Source organism: Ostrea edulis, chromosome 1 (genome assembly GCF_947568905.1).
Source record: "Ostrea edulis chromosome 1, xbOstEdul1.1, whole genome shotgun sequence".
NCBI lineage: Eukaryota > Metazoa > Mollusca > Bivalvia > Ostreida > Ostreidae > Ostrea > Ostrea edulis.
Window position 1 is genome coordinate 45,171,249 of NC_079164.1, and position 17,865 is coordinate 45,189,113.

At 33.9% G+C, this 17,865-nt stretch overlaps 1 protein-coding gene across 1 annotated transcript in view; it reads right to left on the reverse strand.

Moving 5' to 3' along the window:
* Positions 1-17,250, reverse strand: part of LOC125653681 (uncharacterized) — a 226,576-nt gene extending 209,326 nt beyond the window's left edge. Inside the window, exons 1-8 of the mRNA XM_056150422.1 lie at positions 16,926-17,250; positions 10,953-11,043; positions 7,843-7,876; positions 5,971-6,103; positions 5,783-5,843; positions 5,562-5,668; positions 1,445-1,527; positions 158-216 (exon numbers count right to left, since the gene is read on the reverse strand). Coding sequence (XP_056006397.1) covers positions 158-216; positions 1,445-1,527; positions 5,562-5,668; positions 5,783-5,843; positions 5,971-6,103; positions 7,843-7,876; positions 10,953-11,043; positions 16,926-17,087 — 730 coding nt within the window. The 5' untranslated portion in view covers positions 17,088-17,250. The remainder of the gene's footprint in view (positions 1-157; positions 217-1,444; positions 1,528-5,561; positions 5,669-5,782; positions 5,844-5,970; positions 6,104-7,842; positions 7,877-10,952; positions 11,044-16,925) is intronic.
* Positions 17,251-17,865: the final 615 nt, after the last annotated feature.

The window sequence follows — 17,865 nt, forward strand, 5'->3', positions numbered from 1 at the left end:
TTACAAAAAATAATCTTTAAGAATTATGTTTTAAACATGATTCCAGTAACTTTTACTAAAATCTATGACCAAAGAAATATTAAGTACCACTGGTGCAAATTGACAAACAAAAAAACATGAATTCATTACACATACATGTATCATAATCAGTATATACCTGTAGTTCCAAATTCATTCTTTGTCGAAACTTTCCTCCAGCCAAGGTATGGATCAAACCTATTTGTTGATTTTTATAGAGGTAAAAACAAAGTTCACAAGAATTTTGTCATCATGAATATTTCTCACTGCAAACCAGTCCTTTAATGATTCTCACATTTTCTAAAAGATGATCTTGGTTACAAAAATTAGTCACTACAAACCAGTTTATCACAGAAAAATTGCAAAATAAAGTCAGTGCAAATAAAAGTTGGCTTCATGTGTATTCATTTATGGAAAATTTGATTCACTTATGGGAAATTTGATCACTATACCCATCGCAAACAAAGTTTGGGGGGTGGGGGTGGGGGCATACTGGATTCACCTTGCCTGTCTGTCCATAGACATCATTTGTTCAGAGTATATCTTTAACACCAATAAGATTTTGTGTACATCTTTAGGGGGGAGTAGAAATTTCAAATCCTTTACAAATTCATAAGCAAAGCAGTAGTCAAAAAACACCTACATGGTACATGGGTTTTAATTATTCAATCCCTTGATCAACATTGTTGATACTTTTGCATTTGTTTTCAAGAAAAAGATCTTTTCTTTTTCTATTGCAAAAACAACTGGAGTTGTTTACACAGCTTTATTAAATTCAATTGGTGTTGTTTGGACGTTACCTTGGGCTTACCTGTATGTGCACATGCATGATCAACCCTAAGATGTAAACAAACATTTAGAAGTGAGAATCACGGGTCTTTCTGATATGATCTTAAAAACGAAGGTCCCGTTTCGCAGCAGGCGTTGGCACGTTAAAGAACCCTCACTGCTTCAGCTCTGAGCACTAAGTATAGGTCTACATTTGTGGTACTTCACCTACAGCTGGTGTTATGAGTGAAAAATTCTCGATGGGACAAGCATAGGTCTAACTTAGTGGTACTTCACCTACAGCTGGTGCCATCTCAAAAGGAGTGAAAAATTCTCGACAGAACATAAAACAACTAACCACAATCTTAATTGTCTTCCCTCGAAGAAGTCAAAAATGTTAAAAGTTTACAGATTACAGACAGACAATAACCTTTATCAGAAAAGCTTACTTGTGCTTTCAATTAAAGTGATCTAATAAACAAAGGTAGATTGACCCTTTGAATTGCTGCATTCTTTTTAATAAACTAAGTGCACATATTATGCATTAAGCAAACAATGTATTTAAAATGCTACAATGTACATTTTGTTGACTCAAACATTTAAAAATATGTATAAATCAAACTTAATTGCAATACAATTTTATCATACATGTACATACCCTGGTGGTGATTTGGGCGACATAAAATCTTCATTGATCTCAATTTTCTGTATCGTTCCAAGCACATTGTGGTAATACAACAACTGTGAAAAGGAATAATATTATAAATATTGGGGAATATGCCTGCCCAAGGCCACTGTGTGGTAAAGCAGACCAAGCTTTCGATATTCATATTCAGTCAATAATCTTCCATTACATATTTAACAAATATACGATTCTAATTCTAGAAGCGCACATTTGTTTAAATTTTTGGTAGAAGACAAAGTCCTTCTCTACTTCCACTCTTATTTGTAAACAGATGGATGTCACAATGAAGTGTGCTATTACAGAATGGTATGAAACAATTCTTGCACAGAACAGTTAACGCTTTGCATGGAATGGTGAATGGAACAGTCTGCACAAAATGATGGGTGTGGCTTGCATGCTTTGATTTCTTCCAACATTATTTGGTTCTTCCTGGGAGTAGTTTAAGCACTAATTAATTTCAAGAGAATATTCTTGATATCAAAAAAGGTTAAGAAAGAAATGATAATGATTAAATTGATTATTCATGTACAATGTGGTATATTGATCCTTGTTAATCATTAGTAAAAATACAAAATTAAATCATTGAATAAATCAAAGCTTTTAATTATTTTTACTAAATATTTTAATGACTTATGAAGGCACGTAGCAAAACATGTCAGAATAAACAAATGCATATTCTTAACTTAAATTTTAGGGGGGAAATGCAAAAATTGTATTGTCATGGAATGATGATTATTTGACTAGCATATTTATTGATTATATGTTCTATCAAATCAATTGTATACTCCAGGACACATTAAAGGGGGAAAAATCAACCTCTTCTCAAAGATAGAGAATGAATAAAAATATAAATTAGAGATGAAATAAGAAAAATGTTCTTGTCAGGCAAAACTCACCAACATATTCTTGGGGGGTAAATTGGGTTGTTGTTACATTTATGCATATACCTGTTTAGACATCATACTAGCCATCTGACAAGAACCTGTCACCTTGGATAAGATGGAATAATACAAACAAGAGGCCCATGGGCCACATCGATCACCTGCACAGCTGTTCCTAGCAATAAACAAGCTTGAGCTAAACTATCATTAGACATGTACAAGCAGCTTGGTTCAGAAAAAACTTTCCAAAGGTAACCACTAAAAATTCATTAATTATCAAACTTGAATACAAATTCATCAATTATCATATGCCCTTGTAGACAGATATGGACTTTCATATCAACAAATTTCATCTATGGATGCATGCTTTGTTCCAAGTTTGGTTCCCTGTACATTTGCATGTAAAACTTTGATCCCCTATTGAGGCCCCGTTTTTGTGATTATCTCCCCTTTGGGGTGGGGGCTTCATTTGAATAAACTTCAATCCACTTCACCTAAGGATTTGTTCCAAGTCTTGTATATCAGCATGTAAAACTTTGACCCCCTTATGTGGCCCCACCCTACCCTCGGGGGCCATGATCTGAGCAAATTTGAATTTACTCTAAATTAGGAAGCTTTCGCTTAAATCTCTACTCATATGGCCTGGTGGTTGATCTTGAGAAGAAGATTTTTCAAGATTTTCCCTATATATTCGCATGTAAAATTTGATCCCCTATTGTGGCCTGATCCTACCCTTAAGGGTCAAGATTTTAACAAACTTGAATTTCCACTATGTCAGGAAGCTTTCATGTAAATTTCAGCTTTTCTGGCCCAGTGGTTCTTGAAAAAGTTTTTTTTTTTTTTTAGATAACCATACCCTATTTTTGCATTTTTGTGATTATTTCCCCTTTGAAAGGGGCATGGCCCTTCATTTCAACAAACTTGAAAGCCCTTCTTCACCCAAGGGTGCTTTTTGTCAAGTTTAATCTAAATTGGGCCCGTGGTTCTGGAGAAGAAGTTGAAAATGTAAAAAAGCTCAGGTGAGCTAAAAAGTCAGGAAAACTGGGTGTTGCGGAAGGACGGACAAGGGTAAAACTATATGCTCCGACCACTTTGTGGCAGAGGCATAAAAAGAGGAAACAAGAGTACCACAAACGGTACATAATACGCCCGTGAAAATGCTTACATAGGGTGTTTTTCTTAAGCCATAACTTATAGTAATTTGGTCCAGGTAGTATCTGTGACAGGAGGCAGATAGACAAACCAAGTGTTCTGTGTGTAAAATATTTCCCAAAATTTGACCAAGTTCAACAACTTCTCAATATTCAACACATCAAAGAAATTAAAAAATTGTTGAGAATCAAAATCTTTGCACTATGCACATTTTCAAGTTATTTACGAATACCATAGCTTCTAAACTGTGAGAGGAATTATAAGGACAAATCATGTCCTTTATTTAATATAATATTTCCTTAAAGTGGACCAAGTTCAACAACCTGTAATTTTCTTAAAAATTGAAGAAAATCAAAATCTTTGCAAAAAGCACATGTTCCATACCCACAAAAATACTCTGTAAAATAAGAAAGTCCTCAATTGAAAACTGTGGAAAGAAAAATCATGTACTCTCTATGCAATTATTCCTCAAAACTGACTAAGTTCAATAACCTAGCTGTCATTTTCTCAAAAATTGAAGAAAATCAAAATCCTTGCCACATGCACACCTTCAATACCCATATAAACACTTTGCAAAATAAGAAGGTTCTCACTTGAAAACTGTGGGAGAAGTTCACAGAACAAATCATGTACTCTCTTTGTAATATTTCCTCAAAACAGACTAAGTTCAACAATTAACCAATATCTTTCTCAAAAATTGAAGAAAATCAAAATCCTTGCCACATGCATATCTTCAATATCCATACAAACAAATACAAGCAAGATTCGCAGTTGTGTTAAGTAGGGCCATAGAAATATGTCAGGAAAAAAGCGTTAATAAACAGATCAATTTGTGACAAATTCTGTAAACACAACCCTTTTATACAAAAACAATATGTATATATCATTAAGTGAATATTGACCTCTTAAACATTTTTCACCAGACCGACAGTCTCTACATCAACTCTGTATCACGTGATCAAAAAACAAGATAAAAACGTATCGTGTATGTATAAATCGTTGAATTGGCACGATATCCAGATATCAATGCAAGTTGAAGTTAATATAACTTCAAAGCATATTAATTTCTTAATTTGAAAAGTGTTGAGAGCAAGTTTATTGTGACTTGTAACATGTCTAATTTTTGCATTGAATATGCAAGATGCAGCGAGTTTTGCACATACGAAGTTGAATCTAGCCTGAAAAACATATTTTCTGTTGAAGCCAGAACTTGCTCCCCTAACTTTCCTTTGGCACTGAAGTTCACATGTCACATAAATCAAACATCTTTCACTTAAAAACCTCGGGGTGTCGTGCCAATGATAAAATTTTTATGTACGGAAACCCTGTTTATGCAAATGAGTCCATTGTGAAAGTAACTATACGTGTAGATTAGGGGCGATATCAAGATCACAATATAATATGGATATTACTTTAGCATGTTTGCTATATAAAGAAGAAATTGAAACTTTTTCAATATCAAAGAGAATATAACCCATTTGACAGAAACTGTTACGCGATTGCAGTTTACCGTTTGACAGCGGTGGTAAATAACAAAACAATATTTTGACATTTCCAACCACAAAAGGACTGTAGATATGTACGTCATGACCTTCGTCATGACGTATTTTTCATTGTGACGTCGTGCAATGTGCCAGTGCGGTAAAGTATATTTATGTACAGCACTGGTATTAAAAAATTTATGGGGAAAGCCTTAACTCAACCGCGTTGTTCTCACTTGAAAATTGTGGGAGGAGTTCGCCGGACAAATTATGTATCTTCCCTACAACAATAATTTTTATATAAAGGGGCACAACTCCTGCAAGAGAGGTCAAAATAGATCAAAATTGCAGTATGATCTAGAATGATCCACAAAGAAGCTACATAGCAAGTTTCAGCTTGATATGTGATAGAGAAATGAAATTAGAAACAGAAAACCCCGAACGGATGGACAGACGTACAGACATCGCTGTACCATGATATGTCCCATCTAAAGACGGGCGTATAAAAACTACTGAGGGTATTCAAAATTGCTTCAAGAGCTACAATCAAGACTGCATTACAATAGATAATGTTACCTTCTCATAGCTAGCTCTAGCATTACTGACAGGATGTTTGTGTCGAATTTTCTTGAACCTCACACCTGTGTCTGACTTCGTTACATTGTAGGTAGCATCATGCTCTCCTTGAAACAAAATTTCAATAATACTTTTAACATGGTTGTTATCACATAAAATCATTATAATCTTTCGAAATCCTTAAAATATACATGTATATGTCTTCATAAATACATATTTACCCTCTTGCCCTCTTTCTGTGACCTTATATGTGAAGAAATCGTGGTGAACAATCCCTGGCACCTATGAATTGTAAGTGAAGTAGATCAAAATGAGAAACAAAGCATAGAAATCATACAAAAAGGTTACTAGATTGTGTGATAAAATCATATACTTTTAATACCTATATCCAACTTTGAAGGATATCTACCTCATTTTTGTCATGTAGTCTTGATGCAAACAATCCTGCGAAGCCTTTCTTTGTTGAAATCACTTCAGCATCTTCCCCTGCTGCATGGAACACTTGGGTTACTTCTCCATTTCCAGATATGACAAAAGAGAACCTAGATTCCACAAAATAAAAAAAAGATAGCATCTCAAGTTCATTAATACCATACCACAGTCCAATGGTGCTAAATTTCAAATCAACTCCTCGATGTCAAAATTTAACAACTGCATCAAGGGGTTCATTGGAAATTTCATACTTTGACATCATGTACAATGGTTGTACATGCATGTTTTAAAAAAAACTGTTACAAACATCACTATAGTAAAATAGAAATTATGACCTCATTGTCGGAGTTGTTGAAGAATAACTAAGTTTATGGTTAGCTATTCACCCACTGGCAAATTCTATAATAAAATTTAATGTCTGTAATCAAATACTGAAAATTAACCTACAGTAGTCATCAGGATGGTGAGCAAAGTTTTTTTCCCCTGGAAACATTCCCATGTTTAATTTTGCTTTTCATTAAACAGTTTAGTATATAACCAGGATCAAGTGTAAAAAGAAAATGTGATGGTTATATTCAAAGCCCTAGAAGAGTTGCTGGAGACTAAGGGAGAGTACATAACAGACAGAAAATGAAAGTAAAAGCCAGAAACTGTTCAAAAGATTAAATGAGACAAAGAAAGGGAGTGAAAGGAAATTTGAATGTGACAAGAGTACAATATAAAAATAACCAATCAAAATTTCACATAATGTGGGCCTGTTAATCTCAATGTGGGAGTATAAACTTGAAAAGTCAGGAGTCCACACGGCCCAAAAAGTTCAAACTTTTAACTACAACCTTAGCTAATAACCCCCTCCATCTTGAGATAATCTTGAAATACAAAAACTTCGCCCAGTGGGCTCAATTTCATAATTTCTTTCGCTTCAGATAAAATGGATTGTGCAAGGGTTCATAGCAGTAAATGTGAATGAGTGATGGAAAATGTGAAAGAGGCAAGTTGCCTCTTCCCCTTTCGTTGTTGTCTGTTCTGTAACAAGATAATATTTAGTTCATTAATTTTCAAAATAATTTTCAATGAGTGCACAGTATAGACAACAAATTAACATGATTTTCAAAATGAGCATGTTAAAAAAAAATTCAATATCTGAAAATTGTGTTAAAAGATTTTTTTAAAAAAATTAAACTGAACAAACATTATGTAAGTATTGCACAGCAATAAATGTTCTCAAACGGCCCCACTCCCATGGATCATAACAAAAATTAAACTTGACAAAAGTGAAACTTAAATCTTTATCTAATCAAATCTCAGAAAAGTTTAACAGACAGAAATCTAGCAGTCCCCTTCGACAATGCCAGTAGGGAACTAATATCCATCATGGGCAATAGTTTTCTTCCACCCCAACCAAGCACCATCTCTACAATGACTCAACCAAGCACCATCTCTACAATGACTCAACCAAGCACCATCTCTACAATGACTCAATGGAATGCTAAACAGAAAACTCTGGTGTTGGAATAGAAGGATTCCATATAATACTGGAGCAGCAACAGAATGATTCATGCTTCAAGGTCTGTATCTCATCTACATGTTTAACCAATAGTGAATACTTCATTCCTTTCTTGTACTGTTTTTTGTTATTTAAAACATTTTCATATACATGTACATCAATGTTACTTCTGAGTCACATTAGCATGTGTACTACTTAGGAACCCAATAGTTCAATTGACAGAGTATCTAATTGGTTTAATGGTGGGAGGACTCATCCAGAGTTTGCATTTTCTATTTTAGTCAATACTTCTACCTTTCTGTTATACCATATCAATTATGAATTTGTAATTTTAAATCTTACCATTTGGAAAAATCCAACTCTGCACCTCGAATATCTGTAATGATCAATATGATTATGATTTCATTAATATATATATATATATATATATATATATATATATATATATATTCTCTAGTCATTTTTTCAAGAAATATGAATACAATTACAAATATTTTGTTAGTTACACGGTGTTTTTCTGTTATAATTTTTGACACAGCAATAAACGTGTTCTGTTGCAAATGGGGCTAATAAAGGATCAATTCAGGGCAACAAAAGAAAAGACCTATAAGGGAGAACAATTCAGGGCAACAAAAGAAAAGACCTATAGGGGAGAATAATTCAGGGTAACAAAAGAAAAGACCTACAGGGGAGAACGATCCAGGGTAACAAAAGAAAAGACCTACAGGGGAGACAATTCAGGGTAACAAAGGAAAGACCTATAGGGGAGAACAATTCAAGGTAACAAAGGAAAGACCTATAGGGGAGACAATTCAGGATAACAAAAGAAAAGACCTACAGGGGAGACAATTCAGGGTAACAAAGGAAAGACCTATAGGGGAGAACAATTCAAGGTAACAAAGGAAAGACCTATAGGGGAGACAATTCAGGGTAACAAAAGAAAAGACCTATAGGGGAGAACGATTCAGGGTAACAAAAGAAAAGACCTATAGCGGAGAACGATTCCGGGTAACAAAAGAAAAGACCTATAGGGGAGAACGATTCAGGGTAACAAAAGAAAAGACCTACAGGGGAGAACAATTTTCCGGAAAAAGTCACATTGTTATATCAAGTTTCTTAAGTTATTTTCTGTCAAACATATATACATGTATATGAATTTTTTATATTTTCATTTTGAATCAGTCCTATAATTTATTATCTACAAGGTTGAAATTAACCTTCAAAGTTGGCCTAAACAGCATTTCATCTATTCAAGCAATGATTTTGACATGAATATTGCCTTTGAAGTCCTTTGATAGATACATGTAGGTTACAATCTTAAACACAATTTACAATAGTATTTTTAGGGGCAACCCTGCCTTGGGTCAAAATTCACGAAAAACCAACAAAAAATTAAGGGTAACTGTTTTTGAAAACCGGTCTGGTTCATATTTACACAAGAATTACTTGTGCTTAGAACAGCTTTGTCAGCTACATCACTATCACCGCAGAGGTTCCATTTTGTCATGGTTCAAATTAATCCACCTCACACAGTACGTACTTTACATTTTTACTTCACCATTTTGCCTTTTCAACATTTTTTTATATTTTGTATAAAAATATGTACATGTATATTTTTCTTTAATGATTTAGTTAAGATGCATGTTAATTCTTTACATAAAAGCCATCTATGTGAAATCAAATGCCCTGTATACAAAAACAACCAAGTGGAACTATATCTCGAGATAGCAGACTTTGTTCTGAGGACAATAATCATTCATTTTGTGCTACTTGACTAAGTACATGTCCCATGTATAAGACCATGCAAAGTTTAGATAATTAAGGTTTCTAAACTGCACAGTGCAGGATTACACAACAGTAGCTACACTCCCTAGGGTTCCATTTTATTATTTAAATATCATGCATCCGTGACATGTTTTACTGTTGCACGAAACAATATAACTAAGTAAGCAATTTGCCCCAAAGTGATTAAGACTAAATATTACTATTACAAAAATATGAAATATGATTTGAAATAATGCAAACAACACATGTATCATGCTACATGTACATCATAGTAAGATTCCTCCTATACCCACATACTAAATTAAGGCATTGTAATGTCTGAAAAACAACTTATTGCATTTGTTTGACCTAAAGTCATAAACTAGAATAAATATGGAATATGGATGATGTTTTTGTATAGACTAAAACCAAATCCAACCCAGTAGGTTTTTTGAATTGATCCTTTCATACACTAGGTGACCTTTTAAGTTCAACATAAAAACCTATACCTACATGTATAAATACAAACAAACTGGAGATTTATTCCTTGGTTTCAAAAGTACATACTGTGGATTAATTTAAATTTCTGAAGGTCAATTATTGTAGACTGTGAAGATATTACAGTTTTAAAGGGATGTAATTTCATGGATTTGGTTCTATTATGGAATCATTTTAAAATTGGTAGAGAAAACTTTTCATGGAAGATTTTACAGTTTCAGTGGAATGTAATCTCAGGGATATGTTTTTTATGTACTGATACAAGTGTATAAATTGTGAATTTAGTTGTGGTTTGAAATTCAAGGAATAGGGATAGCCATGAAATCCCTGAAAACTGAGCTCCCATGATATTTAATGATTCCACAGTATATGTTACTAGTACTGTGCACCAAAAATATCCCCATGGACTGCAATTACTCAAATTGTTCATTCAGAATTTTGGATTTCCCTTCAATCTAATCTAAAGTTCAGACATCCCTTTACAAACTAAAGTTGCAATGTGGGAATATTCTCAAGTGTGGGATCACTTTTTATTTCAAGTCTACATATACAACTTTTAAAGAGGAAGACATCATTTGGCAAAATGATTAAATCTGAAAATCTCATCTCAATTTCAATCAAGGATATTTAAAACTACATTGACAAAAATTACTTTTCAAGGAAAACATTGGAGAGTGACTATACACCAAATGGTGTCAAACTTTAATATAAATGAACACATTTAAATCTAGATTACATAACTTAAAATTGACAATAAAACTTAGACTAATTTCAAATTTCAGAGTTAGACAGCATGAACTGTTTCACTTTAATGGGCAATATCCTAGTTCTGCTCACTGAAAGAATTATTTTCTTCTTTAATGATACATGTATATGCCAAAATAGTAATGATGTTAATGATTTGTTTTTCATTGTCTTGGCTGTTAATGGCCTAACATGGCAATGTCAATAAAGAAATGCATTTTACTTTAGACTTTTTATAGGTTAGAAATAAATTGCAAACATTTACAGCATCCCAAGCCATCTAAACTTTGATCAATACAAAACAGTTAATACCTTTATAAAGGAAATATAAATATTTTCACTGTTTCAGTTATTTTTCATATCAGAGGAAAATTCTTTACAATATATGTATACTACAAATCATGTGCTTCAAAAGTAATTGAAGAATTGTATGATATACGACTTACTTGGATCTTTGGCAGATGAGAAGTGGAATGAATGTACTTTTAACACAAGTTCTTGACCTTCTGTTGTTTGCAGAATGTTGGTGTAACCAACCTGAAAAAAAAGAAGTTATGTTCATCCATAAAATGCAACATTGGATATTGCCATGTTCAATTCAAACCCAAAGATCTAACAGATTCATCAAATGTTAAATGATTTCTAGATTTGAAAGAACGTTTTTGTAAAGAAATGTCATACACCAAAGTATAAATATTATGGGAAAAGAATCCTTTCCTTCTGACAATTTCAACATAGATCAGATATCAAAGACACTTTAAATTTTTGATCCATATAGATGGCCATTGTCAAACCTAGTCATTAGAATTGTATATTTATAGGACATCAATAATTTCAGAAGCAACTGTGATATACATACATGCCCTATACATGAGCATTTCCATGAACCTTTGCAAATTTCAATCAAAGGCAAGGTCATAATACATTTAATCACATGCAAACTTGTTTTTTTTATCATTCTATTGATATCTCATTAACATTATGGTACTGGTAGCTACCCTTAATCAATGTTCAGAATCCAAAGATAAGCCAAGAAAAATGGGAAAATCATATGTGACAGGATTTCTGTATTATTGTAACAATGACCAAATCTTTATAAGTACCATGACCACTATATAGTTCTCTGGCAGTTGCCAAAGTTATCTGGTGGCTGAAACATAAATTTCTGGAGGCTACCACCAAAAACAAGAGGCCCACAGGCTTACTGGTCACCTGATTACTAGTTAAAAGTATTACTAGTTCCAAGGGCTACAAAATCTAGAAGAAAAAAATCTGTTGTGAATATCTAAGCTAAATTCTGATATATTAAGCAACAGTATAAAACAAGATGGGTTCTTAAACTTCAATGCCCTCAAAAGTGCATAAACTGCATGATGAAAGGCTTTACATAATAAAATTTAACAGTAAATGATTTGACTAATTTGGACCCATCCTAGTCAAAACCCTGGGGTTGTGAAAGATTTTCCCTATATACTTGCATGTAAAACTTTCATCCCTATTGTGGCCCAAACCTACCCCAGGGGCCATGAGTTTTACAAACTTGAATCTGCACTATGTCAGGAAGCTTTCATGTAAATGCAAGCCCCATCCTACCCCCGGGGGTCATGATTTGAACAAACTTGAATCTGTGCTATGTCAGGAAGCTTTCATGAAAATTTGTACTTTCCTTGCCCAGTGGTTTTTGAAAAGATGATTTTTAAAGATTTTCTCTATATATTTGTACGTAAAACTTCGATCCCCTATTGTGGCCCCACCTACCCCAGGGGTCATGATTTTAACAAACTTGAATCTGTACTATGTCAGGTAGTTTTCAGGTAAATATCAGCTCTTCTGGCCCAGTGGTTCTTGAGAAGATTTTCAAATGACCCCACCCTTTTTTGCATTTTTGTGATTATCTTCCCTTTGAAGGGAGAATGGTCCTTTATTTGAACACACTTGAAAGCCCTTTGCCCATGGATGTTTTGTGCCAAGTTTGGTTGAAATTGGCCCAGTGGTTCTGGAGACGAAGTCGAAAATGCAAGAAGTTTACAGACAGACAAACGATTAGAAAAGCTCACGTGAGCTTTCAGCTCAGGTGACCTAAAAAGAGAAAGATCATATACCACCCGGAAAAGTACATTGGAGGAAAGGGCAGAGAACAGATGGTTTCCTTTGGCTAATGCGAGGGTTGCAGCTGCAGACAGAGATGATTGGATATTTCGTGTCTCAAGTGTATGGAGCGCCAAATTAACATCAACTCAAATAATTGAAGATATCTTCAATTATTTGAAGATATCATCAATTCATTTGATGCGCACAACAATTTAATTAAAGATCTCTTCAAATAATTAATGATTTCTTCAATTCTGAATTATTGCGTGCATTAATTGAATTGATGATAGCATTAATTCTTCAGCTGAATTGATCTCTTCAAACGAATCAATGATATCAACAATTGAATTGATGCGCGCTACAATTCAATTGAAGAGAGCATTAATTGAGTTGATGCGCACATTAATTCATTTAATGAGAGTAATAATTGATTTAATGCGCGCATTAATTCAATTATTGCTCTCTTCAATTGAATTAATATCTTTAATTCATTTGAAGAGAGCAATAATTCTTTTAGAGAGATCAACTATATAATTAAAGATATCTTCAATTCAACATATCCACAATTGAATTAAGGTCATCATTAAAAATATTTTTGTTTGATGTACTCCGACCCACATTTTTCAAGGTGGGGTTTTTTTTTTTTTTTGAAAGTCATGAATTTTTTAAATATTTTCTATTTTTCAAGGGAACCAAAAAAAAAAATGAAATTTTAAATTGCTGAAAAAAATGATCAGGTAGGAGCAAATTTGACGAGTCGGTCGGAGTACATCAAACAAATCAATTTTTATTTTTTGCCTAATGATCTCTTTAATATTGAATTGTTGCTCTCTTTAAAAGAATTGATGTGCGTATTAATTCCTTATACAAATGCATTGTAAATAATTAAAGATATCTTCAATTGAATTAAAGAGATCATCAAATTATTTATACCGAGCTCTATATCAATTATTGCGAGCAATATTTCTACGAAATTGATGCTCTCATCAATTGAAGAGAGCAATAATTGAATTAATGTGCACATCAAATCTATTATTGCTCTCATTAATTGAAGTTCGCCCTGCATGCAAAAGGCTGGGGTTCGAATCCCGGCCGCGACAGACCTAAGTCGTTAAAACAACTAGTGATAGTTCCATCGCCAAACGCGAAGATGACCTTAAAAACGGATGTCCCGTGTCGCAGTAGGTGTGCTCAAAGGCCGTAAGCGCCGAGCAAAGGCCTAAATTTGAAGCCCTTCACTGGTCTTGGTGATGTCTCCATATGAGATTCAAAATTATTCAAATGAAGATCATAACCTATTTAAGGGGAAATAATCAAGAAAAAATAAAAAAGGATAGGGTCATAAAAAATCTTTTTCTTAAGGTTGCTCTTATACCCAAATTTTAGTGAGCAAAGCAACATGCTTGCTACAATAATTTCACTTACAGGAGTCACACGATTTGCTCTTCATCAGTTGAAAAATGATAGAAATTGTGGAAGGTACCACTAACATTTTTAAATTTCAGACAAGCTTTCTCCTGCCTTCGTATGTTGTTATTGCTTGGTTTGAAAGGGGAAAAAAACATTGCAGCCAATGTGAATTGTCACATATATGCGCTACAGTTTACCTCGACTGTGTTGTTTCTCGTGTTAAATGAATAGGCAGATTAAACATCTAAAAGCAGTGTTGCAAAATGTTAAGGGCCTTCGCTTGTCTCAATGGTCACATCATAAAATGTATCAATTAATGGCTTGTTAATTATAAAACACCTCTTATGAAGTATTATTTCACCATCAGTGGGATGTCTACATAGTAGAATTTGCTGATTATCCTTATTGAAATTGAAATTGAAAGAGTGATACAAGCTCTCAATTTTTTATATAAATCAGGGCTTGAAATTAACATATGTCCGTCAGTCTGTGACTGGCTAAAAGTCTGGCGGACTGACTGACATTTGTTTTAGTCAGTCTGATGGGACTGGTTAATTTTCTAAAGCATCATTTTGGAAAATATACTTAATATGAAATTTCATACACATTTGGCATGCTTCGATCTGTTTAATCAACCTGACGAATCTGATTCGTAAATATAAATTCCACATGTAAGTGTTACAATATTGTCTAAGGCATAACGAGTTAAATTTCAGTTTAATGATATCAACAAAATACATTTGATTATTTCTGGAAAACTCTGTTGGACTGGTAATTTTTTCTGCAGACTGGTTAAAATTATACCCCATCAGTCAGGCTGGACTGGTGACATAAAAAGTTAGCTTCAAGCCCTGTAAATTTTATGTGATTTTTTTCTGGAATAATACAAACACCGTTTTTATCATTCTGGAAAAAATTCATAATTATTGAGAGCTTGTATCACTCTTTCGATGGTAAAAATCATGTTTCATACAAAGTGCATAAATGAACCTATAATGTTAAAATAAAATCTTAATATAATGACCAAATACCCGGATAGAACAGATGACAGTGTAAATTCTAAATTGTTTTAAAAATAGTGGCTCCAAAGGGATAAGACACAGGAGTTTGAAATTTTATCAATAAAGTCAATAAAATACACTTGATTGACCAAGCCATGAGCTATGCGTTAGCATAGCGCCATGCTAATGCATAGCTCATGGCTTGGTCAATCAAGTGAATTTTATTGACTTTATTGATAAAATTTTAAACTCCTGTGGATAAGATCGCTCCATACATATTTGAATGAAGAAAACGACAGTTATAAATGGCCAAGGTGTCTCAGGTGAGCGTTGTGACCAATGACCTTCTCGTTTCTTTCTTAATTATGATGGCAATCGAGCTGATTTCAATCAATATTTCGAAATCATAACATATCTCACTGTCGCTTGTTACATATACTTCGTAAGCTATGTTGTGTTATTTCATGTTGCACAGCTTACGAAGTCTGAACTGAAGCGCTGTGTCACATCTCCAGATTTCGCCTTTGACTGTCTCTTCGTCAGGTCCAGTCCAAAGTCTATTTCTACTGACGTAGCTATTAATTAATAGGTATTTAACACACTGTAGCTATTAATTAATAGCTACCTAGGTATTTAAACCTACACCAATTCTAACGCGAAGCTACACGCTGTTGTACATATATCTAGATTCTACGCAGGTAAATCGGGGCAAAACCACTCGATTAGTACATCGGAGCGAAACCACTCGACTATAAGCCAATCTTCTACTTTATGTTACCTGCATTGAAACTGGGACGAAACCACTTGGTGCGAATCCACTAGGTGAGAATAAGTAATCGGGACGAAACCACCCGTTACCCTGTAGGCTATTACATGTAAAAGAAAGTGCACGGGCATCGTAGGCCTACCACATATTTCCGATATCGGCTTTGGTACTCGGTTCGAGACTGAGTTAGATTTATCTAGAACCTAGACACGGATAAACAAATCGTTTCCTGTCTCTGTTCTTACCAGACACAAGGCATATCATAGGGTATTGTGCAAACAATTTTGGTTTGTTTGTAAACAACTCCATTTCCCGCTGAAGCAGACGTAATTTGTACGGAGAAATTTCATTGGTTACTTAAATGATATTGCGCGTGGATCCAAGTGTAGGTGAACCACATGCGCGATTTTTTCCCCCTTCCTCTTCTTTTCTTTTCTTTATAATTTCTACTTTGGGGGTTGGGGTTGGCTTGTTGTTGTCATTTATAATTGTGATTTTTTCAGAACAGTGTGAACATCCATAAACAGGATGAGCAGGGACTTGGGCTGTAAGAATATTTTCAAAATATACCTGTACACTTTATTTACCGAAACAATTAGTTAACTGCTGCTTGTGGAATATTATCGCACGAGTCCACACTGGATATGTTAACAAGAGTGTAAACTACACACAAGTAATGGTCAGGAGTCCACCCCTACCCCCTCCTTCCTAACCAAAGAAGCCGAGAGGATCGAACATTGTGACTGTGGTTCGCGAGGATGAAACAGGTGCAGCTTATAAAAACAAAGTCTGGACTTTGCGGGTTTGGCAGGGGGAAAAAAGATTCATTGAACAGAGACACGGTCAACCACTTCATCACCAACCTTTCAGATCTACACAACATTTGTTTTCAAAAGATAATATGTTTCAAAAAAAAATAAAAAAAAAATGGAGAAATATATAGACTCTATGCGGTTTGGTTTGGTTTGAACGTATTTTATTGTAATATAATTACAAAGGGATCGAGCACAAGTTCTAAAAATTTAGACTGGCCTCTCCCTATAATTACATAAATACAACGTCTTTCATAATATATATGCATGAATATGAATTAACATTAAGAATATGAGTATACTATGAGATAAAAGACTATATATTCTGTAAAGAATTACCTTAGCATGAACGAGAAATTTCCCAAGTTCCCGGACGTGTGAGTAGCCATTGAAATTGTACACATACTCGTACCCCGGTTTGAAATCAATGTATCTCCCATCCGCGTACAATCCACTAACAAATACACTCAAGAAGAAAAGGACGGTAAAATGTCCGTCCATTTTATCAAAACCTTAAACGACTTCAATTAAACCATTGCTGTACATTGCATGGTGTACAAACATGAAGTCTGTATAGACTTCCAGTATGAGGAGGCTTTAAACATGTAAGACAATGGATCTTCAGCGGAATAGATAAAACAAGTCTGAGATATTCAAACTGACAATAGATCCAAGATTTCTGGATAACTTAGAATTAAATACATGTTGATAATAAGTGTTTGCGCAAATCAATTATTATCAAAAACATCTTTAAATTAAGACAATCAATATTTAATAAAGACACCCTGGTTTGCTATTGATATGTAATTACAATTTGGCACGGTTTAACTTCATATGTATTCCAACTTTGCCTAATCAATTAGTTCATACAAATCATAAAGTAAAGTATTTTATATTCTTACGTACTTAGCTTTTTATTTAATTTTCTTCATGTAATTTATCTTCTTATCAATTCAATCTAATTAAGACCCATGTTTGTCTTTGCTTGCAAACATATTTTTGTTTGCATATATAGTAAATAGAAACAGAACAAATTAAAGAAATTGTTCGATCAATCTACACTTCAGGTCGATAACACGAATTTCTGTACATATATATCGTATGTTAAGATATTTCCTGCTAGTTGTTGAGGAGAAAAGGATATTTTTAAAGATACTATAATTTTCATGTGGGTCTCATCATATACCTTCTACGAACTCAACAGGCGGTCAGCAACTTCAAAAGTTTTGTTTCCCTGCAATAACGAGGGAAATGTACTGATAGTACTAAACATTTTTTC